At 48.2% G+C, this 13,829-nt stretch overlaps 1 protein-coding gene across 1 annotated transcript; it reads right to left on the bottom strand.

The window, feature by feature from the left end:
• Positions 1-5,056: 5,056 nt before the first annotated feature.
• LOC145361902 (putative G-protein coupled receptor 139) lies at positions 5,057-13,454 on the bottom strand. The gene is made up of 2 exons (XM_080217890.1): positions 13,280-13,454; positions 5,057-5,958 (listed from the first exon to the last, which is right to left on the bottom strand). Exons 1-2 carry the CDS (start codon positions 13,452-13,454, stop codon positions 5,057-5,059), a joined length of 1,077 nt encoding a protein of 358 aa, XP_080074016.1.
• Between the last annotated feature and the right edge of the window lie 375 nt (positions 13,455-13,829).

Here is a 13,829-nt window from a genome sequence, read left to right as displayed (position 1 = left end):
CCAACCAAATATAACACAAAATGATTCTACATCCCAGTCGAATACAACACAATATGATTCTACATCTCAATCTAAAACAACACAATAGGAGCAGGAGTCGGCCATCTAGCCCTTCGAGCCTGCCCCGCCATTCAATAAGGTCATGGCTGATCTGAAGTGGATCAGTTCCACTTTCCCGCTTTCTCCCCATAACCCTTAATTCCCTTGTCAATCAGAAACCTATCTACGCGTGACTTAAATATATTCAGCGAGGCCACCTCCACCACTTCAACGGGCAGAGAATTCCAGAGATTCGCCAACCTTTGAGTGAAGAAGTTCCTCCTCAATTCTGGTCTAAACTGCACCCTCCCACCCCCCTCCTTATCTTGAGGCTGTGCCCTCGAGTCCTGCTATCCTTTCTGAGCGGGAAGAATCTCTCTACCTCTACCCTATCCATCCCTTTCAATGTCTTATATGTCTCTATAAGATCCCCCCTCAGCCTTTTAAACTCCAACGAGTACAGACCCAGTCTATTTAGTCTCTCTTCCTAGTCCGGCCCCCTCATCACCGGTATCAGCCGAGTGAACCTCCTCTGCACTCCCTCCAAGGCCAATATATCCTTCCGCAAGTGTGGCGACCAAAACTGCACACAGTACTCCAGCTGTTGACCAGAATTTTGTCTGAGTTCTCTTTACTGGGGCACAATGCTTTTGAAATCATTACGAATTTAGATATGTCTATCAAAAATATTCGTGAACAGAATTTTGATAATGCCATGAATATGGCGACAAAAATAGTCAAGCATTTCTGAACAATAAAAGCCCCTGTGCATTACTCGTTACATGTTCCAATCAGCATTTCATCTGCAATGCTGCTGTTACAATCCTGTGAAGAATCTATGCGTTTTGTTTTGACTTTGTTGAAAATGTTTTCTTTCAATCAGTCATTGAGTCTCACTCAGTCTGTCAGTCGGCCTCACTCAGTCTGTCAGTCGGCCTCACTCAGTCAACAGTCAGCCTCACTCTGTCAGTCAGTCGGCTTCACTCAGTCTGTCAGTCAGTCAGCCTCACTCAGTCTGTCAGTCAGCCTCACTCAGTCTGTCAGTCAGCCTCACTCAGTCTGTCAGTCAGCCTCACTCTGACAGTCAGTCAGCCTCACTCTGTCAGTCAGTCGGCCTCACTCAGTCTGTCAGTCAGCCTCACTCTGTCAGTCAGACGGCCTCACTCTGTCAGTCAGTCAGCCTCACTCTGTCAGTCAGTCGGCCTCACTCACTCAGTCAGTCGGCCTCACTCAGTCAGTCAGTCGGCCTCACTCTGTCAGTCAGTCGGCCTGACTCTGTCAGTCAGTCGGCCTCATTCAGTCTGTCAGTCGGCCTCACTCTGTCAGTCAGTCGGCCTCACTCAGTCTGTCAGTCAGCCTCACTCTGTCAGTCAGTCGGCCTCACTCTGTCAGTCAGTCAGCATCACTCAGTTTGTCAGTCGGCCTCACTCTGTCAGTCAGTCAGCCTCACTCAGTTTGTCAGTCAGCCTCACTCTGTCAGTCAGTCGGCCTCACTCACTCAGTCAGTCGGCCTCACTCAGTCAGTCAGTCGGCCTCACTCTGTCAGTCAGTCGGCCTGACTCTGTCAGTCAGTCGGCCTCATTCAGTCTGTCAGTCGGCCTCACTCTGTCAGTCAGTCGGCCTCACTCAGTCTGTCAGTCAGCCTCACTCTGTCAGTCAGTCGGCCTCACTCTGTCAGTCAGTCAGCATCACTCAGTTTGTCAGTCGGCCTCACTCTGTCAGTCAGTCAGCCTCACTCAGTTTGTCAGTCAGCCTCACTCTGTCAGTCAGTCGGCCTCACTCAGTCAGTCAGTCGGCCTCACTCAGTCTGTCAGTCGGCCTCACTCAGTCTGTCAGTCAGCCTCACTCTATCAGTCAGTCAGCCTCAGTCGAACAATCAGTGGGGATTGTTCGTTCGCCAGTTGTTCTCACTTGGTCTGTCAGCCAGACCTCACTTGATCCATCAGTCTGCCTCGCTCAGACACTCAGCATCTCTCGATGAGTCATGGTTAGTGAGGGGCACGGTTAGTAAGTGTGTAGATGACACTATGATTGGTGACATAAAAGACAGTCAAGGAAGTTATCACCAATTGCCAAGAATCTTGACCAATTGGGCTGACGAATGGCAGATGGAGTTTAATTAAAATAAATGTGAGGTGATGCATTTTGGTAGATTGAACCAGGGCAGGACTTACTCAGTTAATGGTAGGGCATTCGGGAGTGTTACAGGACAAAGAGACCTGGGTGTACATGGTCATAGCTCCTTGAAAGTGGAGTCACAGGTGGACAGAGTGGTGAAGAAGGCACTCAGCATGCTTGGTATCATCGGTCAGAACTTTGAAGACAGGAGTTGCGATGTCTTGTTGAAGTTGTACAAGACCACACTTGGAATACTGTGTGCAATTCTGGTCACCCTATTATCGAAAGGATATGATTAAACTAGAAAGAGTGCAGAAAAGACTTACTAGGAAGCTACCGGGACTTGATGGGTTGAGTCATAAGGAGAGGCTGGATAGACTGGGACATTTTTTTCTCTGGAGCGTAGGAGGCTGAGGGCTGATTTTATAGAGATCTATAAAATAATGAGGGGCACAGATCAGCTGGATAGTCAACATCTTTTCCCAAAGGTAGGGGAGGCTAAAACTAGAGGGCAGAGGTTTAAGGTGAGAGGGGAGGGATACAAAAGTGTCCACAGGGGCATTTTTTATTCACACAGAGAATGGTGAGTGTCTGGAACAAGCTGCCATAGGGTATAGTGGAGACGGGTACAATTTTGCCTTTTAAAAAGCATTTAGTTAATTCCATGGGTAGGATGGGTATCGAGGGATATGGGCCAAATGTGGGGAGTTGGGACCAGCTTTGAGATTTAAAAAAAAGGGGCAGCATGTTCAAATTGGGCCGATGGGCCTGTTTCCATGCTGTAAACCTCTTTGACTCTATGACTCGATGTGGCAGTTGGCATCACTGGGTCAGTCAGCTGACCTCACAGGGTCAGTGAGTCGGCCTCGCTCTGTCAGTCGGTCAGCCTTAGTCGGGCAGTCAACTCACCTGACCAGGTCAGTCTGGCTGGGTCAGTCAGTCGGCATCGCTTGGCCAGTATGTTGGCCTGTCTGGTTCAGTCAGTTGGCTGACCCTGTCCGTCTGGTCAGCTTTGCTTGTTCAGACATTGGCCCTCGATCACTCGGTCAGTTTCCCATCACTGGGTCACTCCATTGGTCTCGCTCAGTCAGTCAGTCACCTCACTCAGTCGGCCCCACTCTGTCGGTGAGTCAGCCTCACTCGGTCACCCAGTTGGTTTCACTCATTCCTTCAGTTGGCCTCAATTGGCCAGCCAGTCACTCTGGCTCGCTCAGTCAGTGAGTAGGGCCTCGCCCTGTCAGACTCTCAACCTTGGCCAGTCACTCACCCAACCTCACTGGGTCAATCAGTCGGCCTCGCTCGTTCAGCCCCTCGGCCCTGCTCGCTCACTCATTTGGCCTCATTTGGACAGTCGGTTGGCCTCGCCCGGCCCGTCCTTCACTCAGTCAGCCTCACTCGGTCACTCAGTCAGCTGCACTCAGTCAGTTGGCCACACTCAGTGATTCCCTCAGCCTCCCTCGTCCATCCGGATTGTCTCACTCAGTCAGACCTCATTGTTCAGTCAGTCGGCCCTGCTCGCTCAGTGAGTCAGCATTTCTGCCACACTCATTTGGCCGTAATTGGTCAGTCAGCCTCGCTGGGTCAGTCAGTCGGCCTTGCTGTGTCAGTCATAGAAATCATAGAATCCCTCCCGTGCAGAAAGAGGCCATTCGGCCCATTGAGTCTGCACTGACCACAATCCCACCCAGGTCCTATCCCCATATCACTACATGTTTTACCCACTAATCCCTCTAACCTACACACCTCAGGTCATTAAGGGCAATTTAGCATGGCCAATCCACCCTAACCTAGACATCTTTGGACACTAAGGGGCAATTTAGCATGGCCAATCTACCCTAACCTACACATCTTTGGGACACTAAGGGACAATTTAGCATGGCCAATCCACTGAACCTACACATCTTTGGACACTAAGTGACCAGTTATCATGGCCAATCCACCTAACCACTCACCTGTCGTACTGCAGGAGGTAACCAGAGTACCCGGAGGAAACCCATGCAGACACGAGGAGAATGTGCAAACTCCTCACAGACAGTGACCCAAGGCGGGATTCGACCCTCAGTCCCTCGAGCTGTGAAGCAGCAGTGCTAACCCACTGTGCTACCGTGCCACCCATGGGTCATTGGGTCTCCCTTGTTTAGGCAGTCAGCCTCACTCAGTCAATCAGACAGCCTCACTTGGTCAGTCTGTGACCCTTCGCTCAGTCAGTTAGTCGGCCTTGCTTGGTCAGTCAGCCAGACAGACAGACATGCTCAGTCAGCCAGTCGACCCCACCCAGTCAGCCTGTTGGCCTCACATGGCATGTCACTCAGCCTCACTCGGTCAATCGGTTGGCTTCACTCAGTCAGCCTCACTCAGTCGTCATATGGCATTCCGTCAGTCACCCGGCCTCGTTCCTTCAGTCGGTCAGGCTCACTCAGTCAGTCAGTTGGTCTCACTCCGTCGGTCAGTCGGCCATACTTGCTCAGCCAGTTGGCCTTGGTCAGTCAGTCAGAAGGCCTCGCCAAGTCAGTTGGCTTCACTCAGTTGGCTTCGATCAGCGTGGCTGGATCAGTCAGTCAGCCTCGTTCCCTAAGTCAATGAGACCCGGTTAGTCAGTCGGTCACACTCACCCATTCAAACAGTCGCTCTCCGTCGGTCAGTCAGTCAGCCTCACTCAGCCATTTAGAAGGCTTTATTTGCTGAGTCAGTTGGCCTCACTCGGTCAGTCAGTCAGTTACTGTCACGTTTGATACAAGAGCCATAATCTTAGACCAGTGTAGCCACAAGTTGGAGAGCAGATCAGCTTTGCCATGTATCGTGTGTCCAATCAATGTGAGGGTGGATTATAAGTTTGGGTGGTTTGAGTGCCCAATCAGAAGAAAGAGAGAGAGAGACATCATGTATACAGGGTTTCCCATCAGGGTTTAATGAATTGAATAATTGCTGAAAAGGGAAATTTCAGCACATTTTTCAACTGCTGCCTGAACTGAGTCTGTGTCACGGCATAAATCCCAGTGTTTGTACAACAACTCAGGAGCTGCAGCATGAAACCCAATTCCATAACAAAATAATCTAACCAGACAGACTTATACCCCAAATAATACATCCTGCTCCATATTGAATATAACATAAATATTGACCATAACACAATGAAATTGGCTGAGATAACAAAGAGTAAAATTATGCATTTCCTTCGACTCTCCATCTCTGGGTCCCTGGAGTTCTCCCAACTGTTGTGAGCCCGGAGTCTCCTGCGTGCTCTGCTGCTCACTAAAATGTGTCTGACGGTGAGAACATTGAGCAGCAAAATCAGGACAAATGGGAGGCACGGGTTTAGGATGTTGTGGAGGAATTGGATTGCTGACCAAGCTGGAGAGAACAAAACTGTCCACTTGTAATTACAAAACCAGGGGTCGTTCCCCAGCAAATATTCACCTAACAACATAAAATACCAGTAAATGTTCTTTAAACAGCTCAAGACAGTCACTGTTCCCAGAACCACAGCCGCCGATTTCTCGCTGCAATATTTACTTTTCAGCTTGGGGCAGCAAATGGCCACAAATCGATCAAAGGTGAAAGTGACGGTGAACCAGGCAGAACAGTCAGTGGCGGAGTAAAGCAGGACGGCGTGGATATTACACACGAGCATGGACTTCAGGTAATAAAATTGTTCAAAAAAGACAATGGGAATGTTTCTCATTAACAAGTCGAGGATAACGACCAGGAGATCCCCCACTGACATGGCCACCAGGTAACGAGTGACACACTTGGAGAGACCGCAGTTTCTGGTCCTCAGGGTCACAATTGTGATTATGTTCACTGTGAGCAAGAGAAATTAAGAATGAAATTATACATTAGCCAGGGAAGCAATTATCTGTTTGAGTGAGGTAAGGACACCCTCTTACACACACACACACACACACACACACACACACACACACACACACACACACACACACACGTGCACACACGTACACATGCACACACCCACACACACGCACGTACATACACACACACACACAGAAACACACACCCACACCCACACACACACACACAGAAACACACACCCACACACACACACCCACACAGACACATACACTATAACTTATATCGAGACACAGAGACACATAAACACGTTCACACTCATGCTCACACAAACTCAGACACCCTCACACAGACACACAAACTAACACTGATGCTATAACTCACAAACCGATATGGACAGACAGATACGGCCGCACACAAACACGTTCACACACATTATCACAGTGACAATCTCACACACTTACCACGGACAGTATTAGTGAGAGGCAACATGGTTTTGTGAAGGGGAGGCCGTGTCTCACCAACTTGACCGAGTTTTTCGAGGAAGCGACGGAGATGGTTGATGAGGGTAGGGCAGTGGATGTTGCCTACATGGACTTCAGGAAGGACTTTGACAAGAACCCTCAGGGCAGATTGGTGTAGAAGGTGAAATCGCTTGGGATCAGAGGTGATATAAAACTGGCTCGGTCAAAGAAGGCAGAAGGTAGCAGTGGAAGGGTACTGTTCTGAATGGAGGGCTGTGACAAGTGGTGTTCCTCAGGGATCAGTGCTGGGACCTTTGCTGTTTGTAATGCGTATAAATGATTTGGAGGAAAATTTAACTGGATGAATTCGTAAGTTCGCAAACGACACAAAGGTTAGTGGATTTGCGGATAGCGAAGAGGACCATCAGAGGATACAGCAGGATATAGATCAGTTGGAGACGTGGGTGGAGAGAAGGCATTTAATCCAAACAAATGTGAGGTAAAGCATTTTGGAAGGTCTCATACAGATAGGAAATATACAGGAAATGGTAGGACCCTTAAGATATCGATAGGCAAAAGGATCTGGGTGTACAGGTACACAGGTCACTGTAGAAAGTAGTCAAGAAGGCATACGGCATATTTGCCTGCAATGACCAAGGCATTGAGTTTAATAATTGGCAAGTCATGTTGTAGCTTTATAGAACCTTAGTTTGGCCGCACTTGGAGTAGAGTGTTCAATTCTGGTCACCACACCACCAGTAGGATTGGAGGTTTTGGAGAGTGTGCAGAAAACATTTACCAGGATGGTGCCCTGGTATGGAGGGCATTGGCTGTGAGGAGAGATTGGAGAAACTTGGTTTGTTCTCACTAGAATGGTGGAGTTTGAGGGGCGACCTGATAGAAGTCTACAGGATTATGGGAGGCATGGACATTCGGGGCCACCGACATTTATTCCCATCAGGACCATCGACATGACTCCGCCAGCAGGTACCCCAACGTTCCTCCCATGAGGACTGTTCACCAGGACCGTGTCATTACCTTCCCCATCAGGACCATCGAGGTCACTCCCCCCATCAGGGCGCACAACCTTCCTCCTACATCAGGAGTCCCGACAGTTACCAATCTGCATCCCTGATATTACTCCCCATCAGTACCCCAGTAATTGCCTCCCCATCAGGAACGTCAACATTACTCCCCGCCACAGCCCAAGTCTTCATTTCTCATTCAGGAACCCCTGAGATTCCTCCTCCATCAAGATCCAAGAAATTACTCCCCCCATCAGGTCTGAGAAAGTACTCCTCGAACAGGTTCCCTGACATCGCACCCCCGTGAGCACCCCCGACATTAGATCCCCATCAGGACCCACACATTATCATGTGCCCTCATCAGGGCTCCGAGATTGTCACCCCAATCAGAACCCCAAACTTTAATTCCCCGTTCAGTACCCCAACATCACTCCCCATCAGTACCCCCAACATCACTCCCCATCAGTACCCCCAACATCACTCCCCATCAGTACCCCCAACATCACTCCCCATCAGTACCCCCAACATCACTCCCCATCAGTACCCCCAACATCACTCCCCATCAGTACCCCAACATCACTCCCCATCAGTACCCCCAACATCACTCCCCATCAGTACCCCCAACATCACTCCCCATCAGTACCCCAACATCACTCCCCATCAGTACCCCCAACATCACTCCCCATCAGTACCCCCAACATAACTCCCCATCAGTACCCCCAACATCACTCCCCGATCAGTACCCCCAGCATCACTCCCCATCAGTACCCCCAACATCACTCCCCATCAGTACCCCCAACATCACTCCCCATCAGTACCCCCAACATCACTCCCCATCAGTACCCCCAACATCACTCCCCATCAGTACCCCCAACATCACTCCCCATCAGTACCCCCAACATCACTCCCCATGAGTAACCCCAACATCACTCCCCATCAGTACCCCCAACATCACTCCCCATCAGTATCCCCAACATCACTCCCCATCAGTACCCCAACATCACTCCCCATCAGTACCCCCAACATCACTCCCCATCAGTATCCCCAACATCACTCCCCGATCAGTACCCCCAGCATCACTCTCCATCAGTACCCCCAACATCACTCCCCATCAGTACCCCCAACATCACTCCCCATCAGTACCCCCAACATCACTCCCCATCAGTACCCCCAACATCACTCCCCATCAGTACCCCCAACATCACTCCCCATCAGTACCCCCAACATCACTCCCCATCAGTACCCCCAACATCACTCCCCATCAGTACCCCCAACATCACTCCCCATCAGTACCCCCAACATCACTCCCCATCAGTACCCCCAACATCACTCCCCATCAGTACCCCCAACATCACTCCCCATCAGTACCCCCAACATCAATCCCCATCAGTACACCCAACACCACTCCCCATCAGTATCCCAACATCACTCCCCTTCGGGATCCCCAACATTACTCCCCCTTCAGGATCCCCAACATTACTCCCCCTTCAGGACTACCGAAATTACTCCCCCATCAGGAAGCCTGACATTAGTCTCCCAATCAGGTCACAGGCACTACTCCCCCGTCTGATCTGCTGTCATGCCCCCCCTATTATGATCCCCGACACTAATCCCCATTAGAACCCAGGACATTACTCCTCCATCAGAACCCCCGACATTACTCCCACATCAGGAAATGTGGCATTGCTCTCCCATCAGGAACCACAACATTGTGCCCCTCTCAGTACCCACGTCATTCCTCCCCCATTAGGACCTCCAGCATTGATTTCCCAGTCAGGGTTTGACAGGGCTGTTTGTTTTGCCGTTGTCTTGTCCGGTGCTTCGATCGGTGCCAGTTGGTCTGTCCATTTTCATTTCTTTGTTGGGACTTTGCGGCGATTGTTACAGCTGAGTGGCTTGCTGGGCCACTTCAGAGGGTCGGTGAGAGTCAACCAAATTGCTGCGGTCTGGAGTCACATGTAGGCTAGACCAGAGAAGGACGGCAGATTTCCTTCTCAAAAGGGCATTGGTGAACCGGATGTCTTTTTTTTCTGCCAATCAACAATGGTTTCATGGTCATCACTAGACTCTTAATTCCAGTTTTTATTTTGTTATTGAATTCAAATTTGGCAGGGCTCAAACCCAAGCCTCCAGAACATTATCTGGGCGCTAACCACCTGGAACCAGCAAAGGTTCATCGCATTTCACGTGGCAAATCCTTTTGTAAATTCCTGATGGTTCAGTAGATCCTTCCATCTAGTTAAATATACCTATTCTACCTGTTCCAGCTTTTACTAAGGGCGGGTCTGGTCATATAGCTGTGGAACACTCCAAGCAGTTGGACTGCGCCATTGCACCCATCGCTAACGGTTATGCAGAAAAATCTCTTTGATCAAAAGTCCATCAGGAAGTGTCTGCCTATAACATCATTAAGGAAAAGCTGGGAAAGGATAATTTCCTGAGCAGACAGTAAAATCCATTTGACAGAACCTGTCATCACCAAAACTGGCTGTCTTGACAAGACAAGACTGTGCAATCCATCCCGAGTCTCACCTCCTCCACACTGGCTGTCCTGGGAAACAGAATACTACCCGTCCCTTCCCAAACCTGCCTTACCAAGAAGATTGGCAGTTATTTATGTTCAGGTTGACACCGAGCAGATCTCTCTGCTCGATGGGTTATTCCTGGGATCCAGCACCCAATAAACCATCAACAACTGATGGAGGGTCATCAACGCGCTGAAAGGTGCCTGAAATATGCTGGTTTTCTAACCCAGGACTGTGTGTGAGGGATACATTAAAGCTTGGGGCAGCCGCACAGAGGCACAGTGGGGAAAGTTCACTGCCCAAGAGTTCTCACTCAAAACTCACAGAGGGGCTGGAAGCAGTGTTGTAGCCATTCGACTGAACGTCTAACATTGAATGTACATCGGAAATAACAAGTGTGGTAACAGTGTGGGGGAATGTCTGAGTGGATCATCTTGTGTGGAAATAATGAATCGACTGCATCTTCTGCCCTGTTCGATTTGAAAGGTTTTAACATAGAACATAGAACACTACAGCACAAAAAGGCCCTTCCGCCCGCAAGTTGCACCCATCACATCTATACCTACTAAGCCATAGAACTATCTGTAACCCCCAATCCCATTAGATACCATATACTCATCCAGAAGTCTTTTAAAAGACCCCAGCGAGTTCGCCTCCTCCACCACCGATGGCAGCCGATTCCATTCACTCACCCCGCACTCAGTGAAAAACTTACCCCTAACATCTCCCCAGTACCTGCTCCCCAGCACCTTAAACCTGTGTCCTCTTGTAGCGACCATTTCAGCCCTGGGAAATAGCCTCCGAGAATCCACCCATTTTTTGATTTACTTTTACACACTTTATCAGGAAAGGAAAATGTGTACAAAGTTTCTCAGATACTAATCAGTTTCTGAAAATACTGAAAACTTCTCACGTAGCTGGGCTGGTTAGCTCATGTGGTTCGAGTATGGTGCTAATAACGCCAAGATCATAGATTCAATCCTCATACTGGCTAGGTGTGTTTGCCTGTGTGTGTGGCTTTGGGTGTCTTTTTGTCAGTACAGGCTGAGTTGCTTTACATCCTTCCGTACAGTCATGGTTCAGCTTTTGTTCTGGGGCGGCAGGGTAGCACAGTGGATAGCACTGCTGCTTCACAGCTCCAGGGACCTAGGTTTGATTCCCGGCTCGGGTCACTGTCTGTGTGGAGATTGCACATTGCTCTCGTGTCTGCGCGGGTTTCCTCTGAGTGTTCCAGTTTCTTCCCACAGTCCAAAGCTGTGTGGGTTGGGTTGATTGGCCATGCTAAAATTGCCTCTTAGTGTCCTGAGATGTGTAGATTAGTGGGTGGGATATGGAGGTAGGGCCTGGGAGGGATTGTGGTTGGTGTAGACTCAATGGGCTGTAAGGGTCTCTTTCTGCACTGTAGGGTTCGATGATACTTCAATGATCTGTGTTAAATATTTAATCCAGTTAAAATGTTGAAGTATGCTATCTCTGTAATTAAGATAAAGTCTTTATCTGCTAGCCAATAAGCATTGTTTAATTGATCTACTTTCCTGACATTATTAAAGTTAGGCACAGCTTGGCAGGTATTTTGCAACAAAGCCATATTATGTGTGTTGTGTGAAGAATATGTTTTACTCTTTCCAGCTACCTACTGGCCTGTAAAAAGTTCATTGCAAAGTCATTGTTGGTCATGACATTAATCCACGATGTCTGTGATGATGCCAAGTTGGCACAGCTGAGTTCTAACCGCTTGGCAGAGGTCGTCAGTTCCAGTTGGAGTGATGCAATGGCAAGAATTTTTCTCTCTCTCTCTCACACTCTCAGTGTCAACAAATCGAAGGAGATAGTCATTGACTTCAGGAAGCATAGTGGAGGGCATGTACCTGTCTCCATCACTAGAGGTGAAATGGACAAGAATTTCACACATTAAAGTTTCCAAATCACCAACAAACTGTCCTGGTTCCTCCACGATGACACTATAGTAAGAAAGCCCAACAAGGCCTCTGCTTTCTCAGGGGGCTAAGGAAATTTGGTTTGTCCACTATGACTCTCACCAACTTTTACTAATGCACGTAGAAAGTGTTATTTGTGTTTGTACCACAGCTTGGCATGGCTTCCACTCTGTCCAAGACTGCAAGAAACTACAAAGGGTCATGAACAAAGCCCAGTCCATCACCTCAAACCTTCCTGCCACCCCTTCAAAGTGTCCACACTTCCCACAGCCTCGGAAAAAACAATAAGCATAGTTAAGGACCCCACGCAACTTCACAAGGTCTATTTCACCTTCTTCCATTGGGAAAACACATAAAAATCTGAGGACACATCGAACCGAACCGAGAACAGATTCTTCCCTGCCTTTTGAATGGACCTACCTCACATTAAGTTGATCTTGTTTTACACCCCAGCTACGACTGTACCACGACATTCTGCACTCTCTCCTTATCATCTCTTTGTCTGTACAGCGTGCAAGAACCAATACTTTTCATGATGTACAAATACATACGGCAATAATAAATCAACTCAAATAAATCAAAAATAATCATTCCTGACAAGCCTCAGGTAGAGAAGTAACATCATAAAGTGGTGCTGGCCAGTAAAGACCCATTGGCTCATCGCCTTTGCACTAACAATAGTTTCCTGCACATGTCCAATGTCCTGGAATTTTGTGATATTTTAAGTGATCATCTGAATAAATTTTTAAAGATTGTAGGTTTTCTGTCCCCCCACTACCTGCACAGGTAGTTCATTCCAGATTCACACGACCGTCTGATTGGAAACAATAATTCTCAAATCCCCTCTTAATCTCCTGACCCTCAGCCTAAAGCCATGACCCTTTGTGACTCACACCTGCTGTTTCCTGTTCACCCTGTCCATCCCCTTTGTAATCTGATATACACCTCAATAATGTCTCCCTTCAGTCTTCTCTGCTCTGAAGAAAGGAACCCAATCCTATCCAATCTCTCCGTATCGTTCGAATGCCCCACCCCAGGCAAACTCCTGGAGTCTGTGGCTGGGAACAGGGAATGGGAGTGGAACTGAATACAATAAAATCCATCCTTCCAATAATTTAATAACAAGATGAGGAATGGAACGAAAGATGGATTTTCAATACAATAGCTGATGTAGAGACTGACTGGGGAAGCAAATAGGAGCAAAGACGAGCAAATGGAACATCAGATACACTGAAACCTTCATCAGTCGGGTTAGTGACTGAATACAGATATTCTAAAGAAACAACAACTGAGGTCAAGTGCGTAAGACCAGTAATAAAATTAAACAGGGTGAATTGAATTAATAACTGGACAGAGAAACTTACCAGGGACACCAACAATAGCCAAGATCGGGTAGTAAACCCCTTGACTAACCCAGAGAATACTTCTAATACGAGTTTCTAATGGTATCCTTTCTCGAGAAAGCCAGTAAAAACCCTCGGTGAAACTCCTGTCAATTATTGAAATATTCCTGTCTATTGTTCCCAGTTTCTGATCCATTGCTGCAAAGTTCCAGTCCGTTGTTTGCAGATTCTGATCTTTTTCTCCCCCTCTCTGCGATCGCTGATTCTACTAGTGACGGATTTGACGATCCCAGTGACTGTGTGGGATAACATATTGAATGGAATCACTTATTAATAGACGAGGGAAACCCTCCAGTGACAGGAAGCGGATCCACGGAGACTGACATTAATCACAGTCGCTGAACAAACAGCTTTAGTTAACGTCTTTCAATCCAACCACTTTTTATCTGACAAAAGGTGTGGAATATTTAAACAGTCTGGGTGATGGTGAGGGTTAGGATTGGTGCCATGCACAGCTGTCTGCTCAAATTTGACTCTGTCAGTGCAGAGAACATCTTCATTTTCCTGGGGA

Source organism: Carcharhinus amblyrhynchos, chromosome X (genome assembly GCF_965287045.1).
Source record: "Carcharhinus amblyrhynchos chromosome X, sCarAmb.v2.hapA, whole genome shotgun sequence".
NCBI classification, from domain to species: Eukaryota; Metazoa; Chordata; class Chondrichthyes; order Carcharhiniformes; family Carcharhinidae; genus Carcharhinus; species Carcharhinus amblyrhynchos.
Note: the sequence above shows the minus strand (reverse complement) of the source record. Positions and strands in the feature narration are given on the sequence as shown.

What these genes read in the sequence shown, in the direction of transcription:
- LOC145361902 (XM_080217890.1), bottom strand. Translation starts at nt 13,454, where the DNA reads ATGGATCAGAAACTGGGAACAATAGACAGGAATATTTCAATAATTGAC. An exon ending in GGCTATTGTTGGTGTCCCTG is followed by an intron (nt 5,959 to 13,279) that starts GTAAGTTTCTCT and finishes TCTTGCTCACAG; the next exon opens with TGAACATAATCACAATTGTG.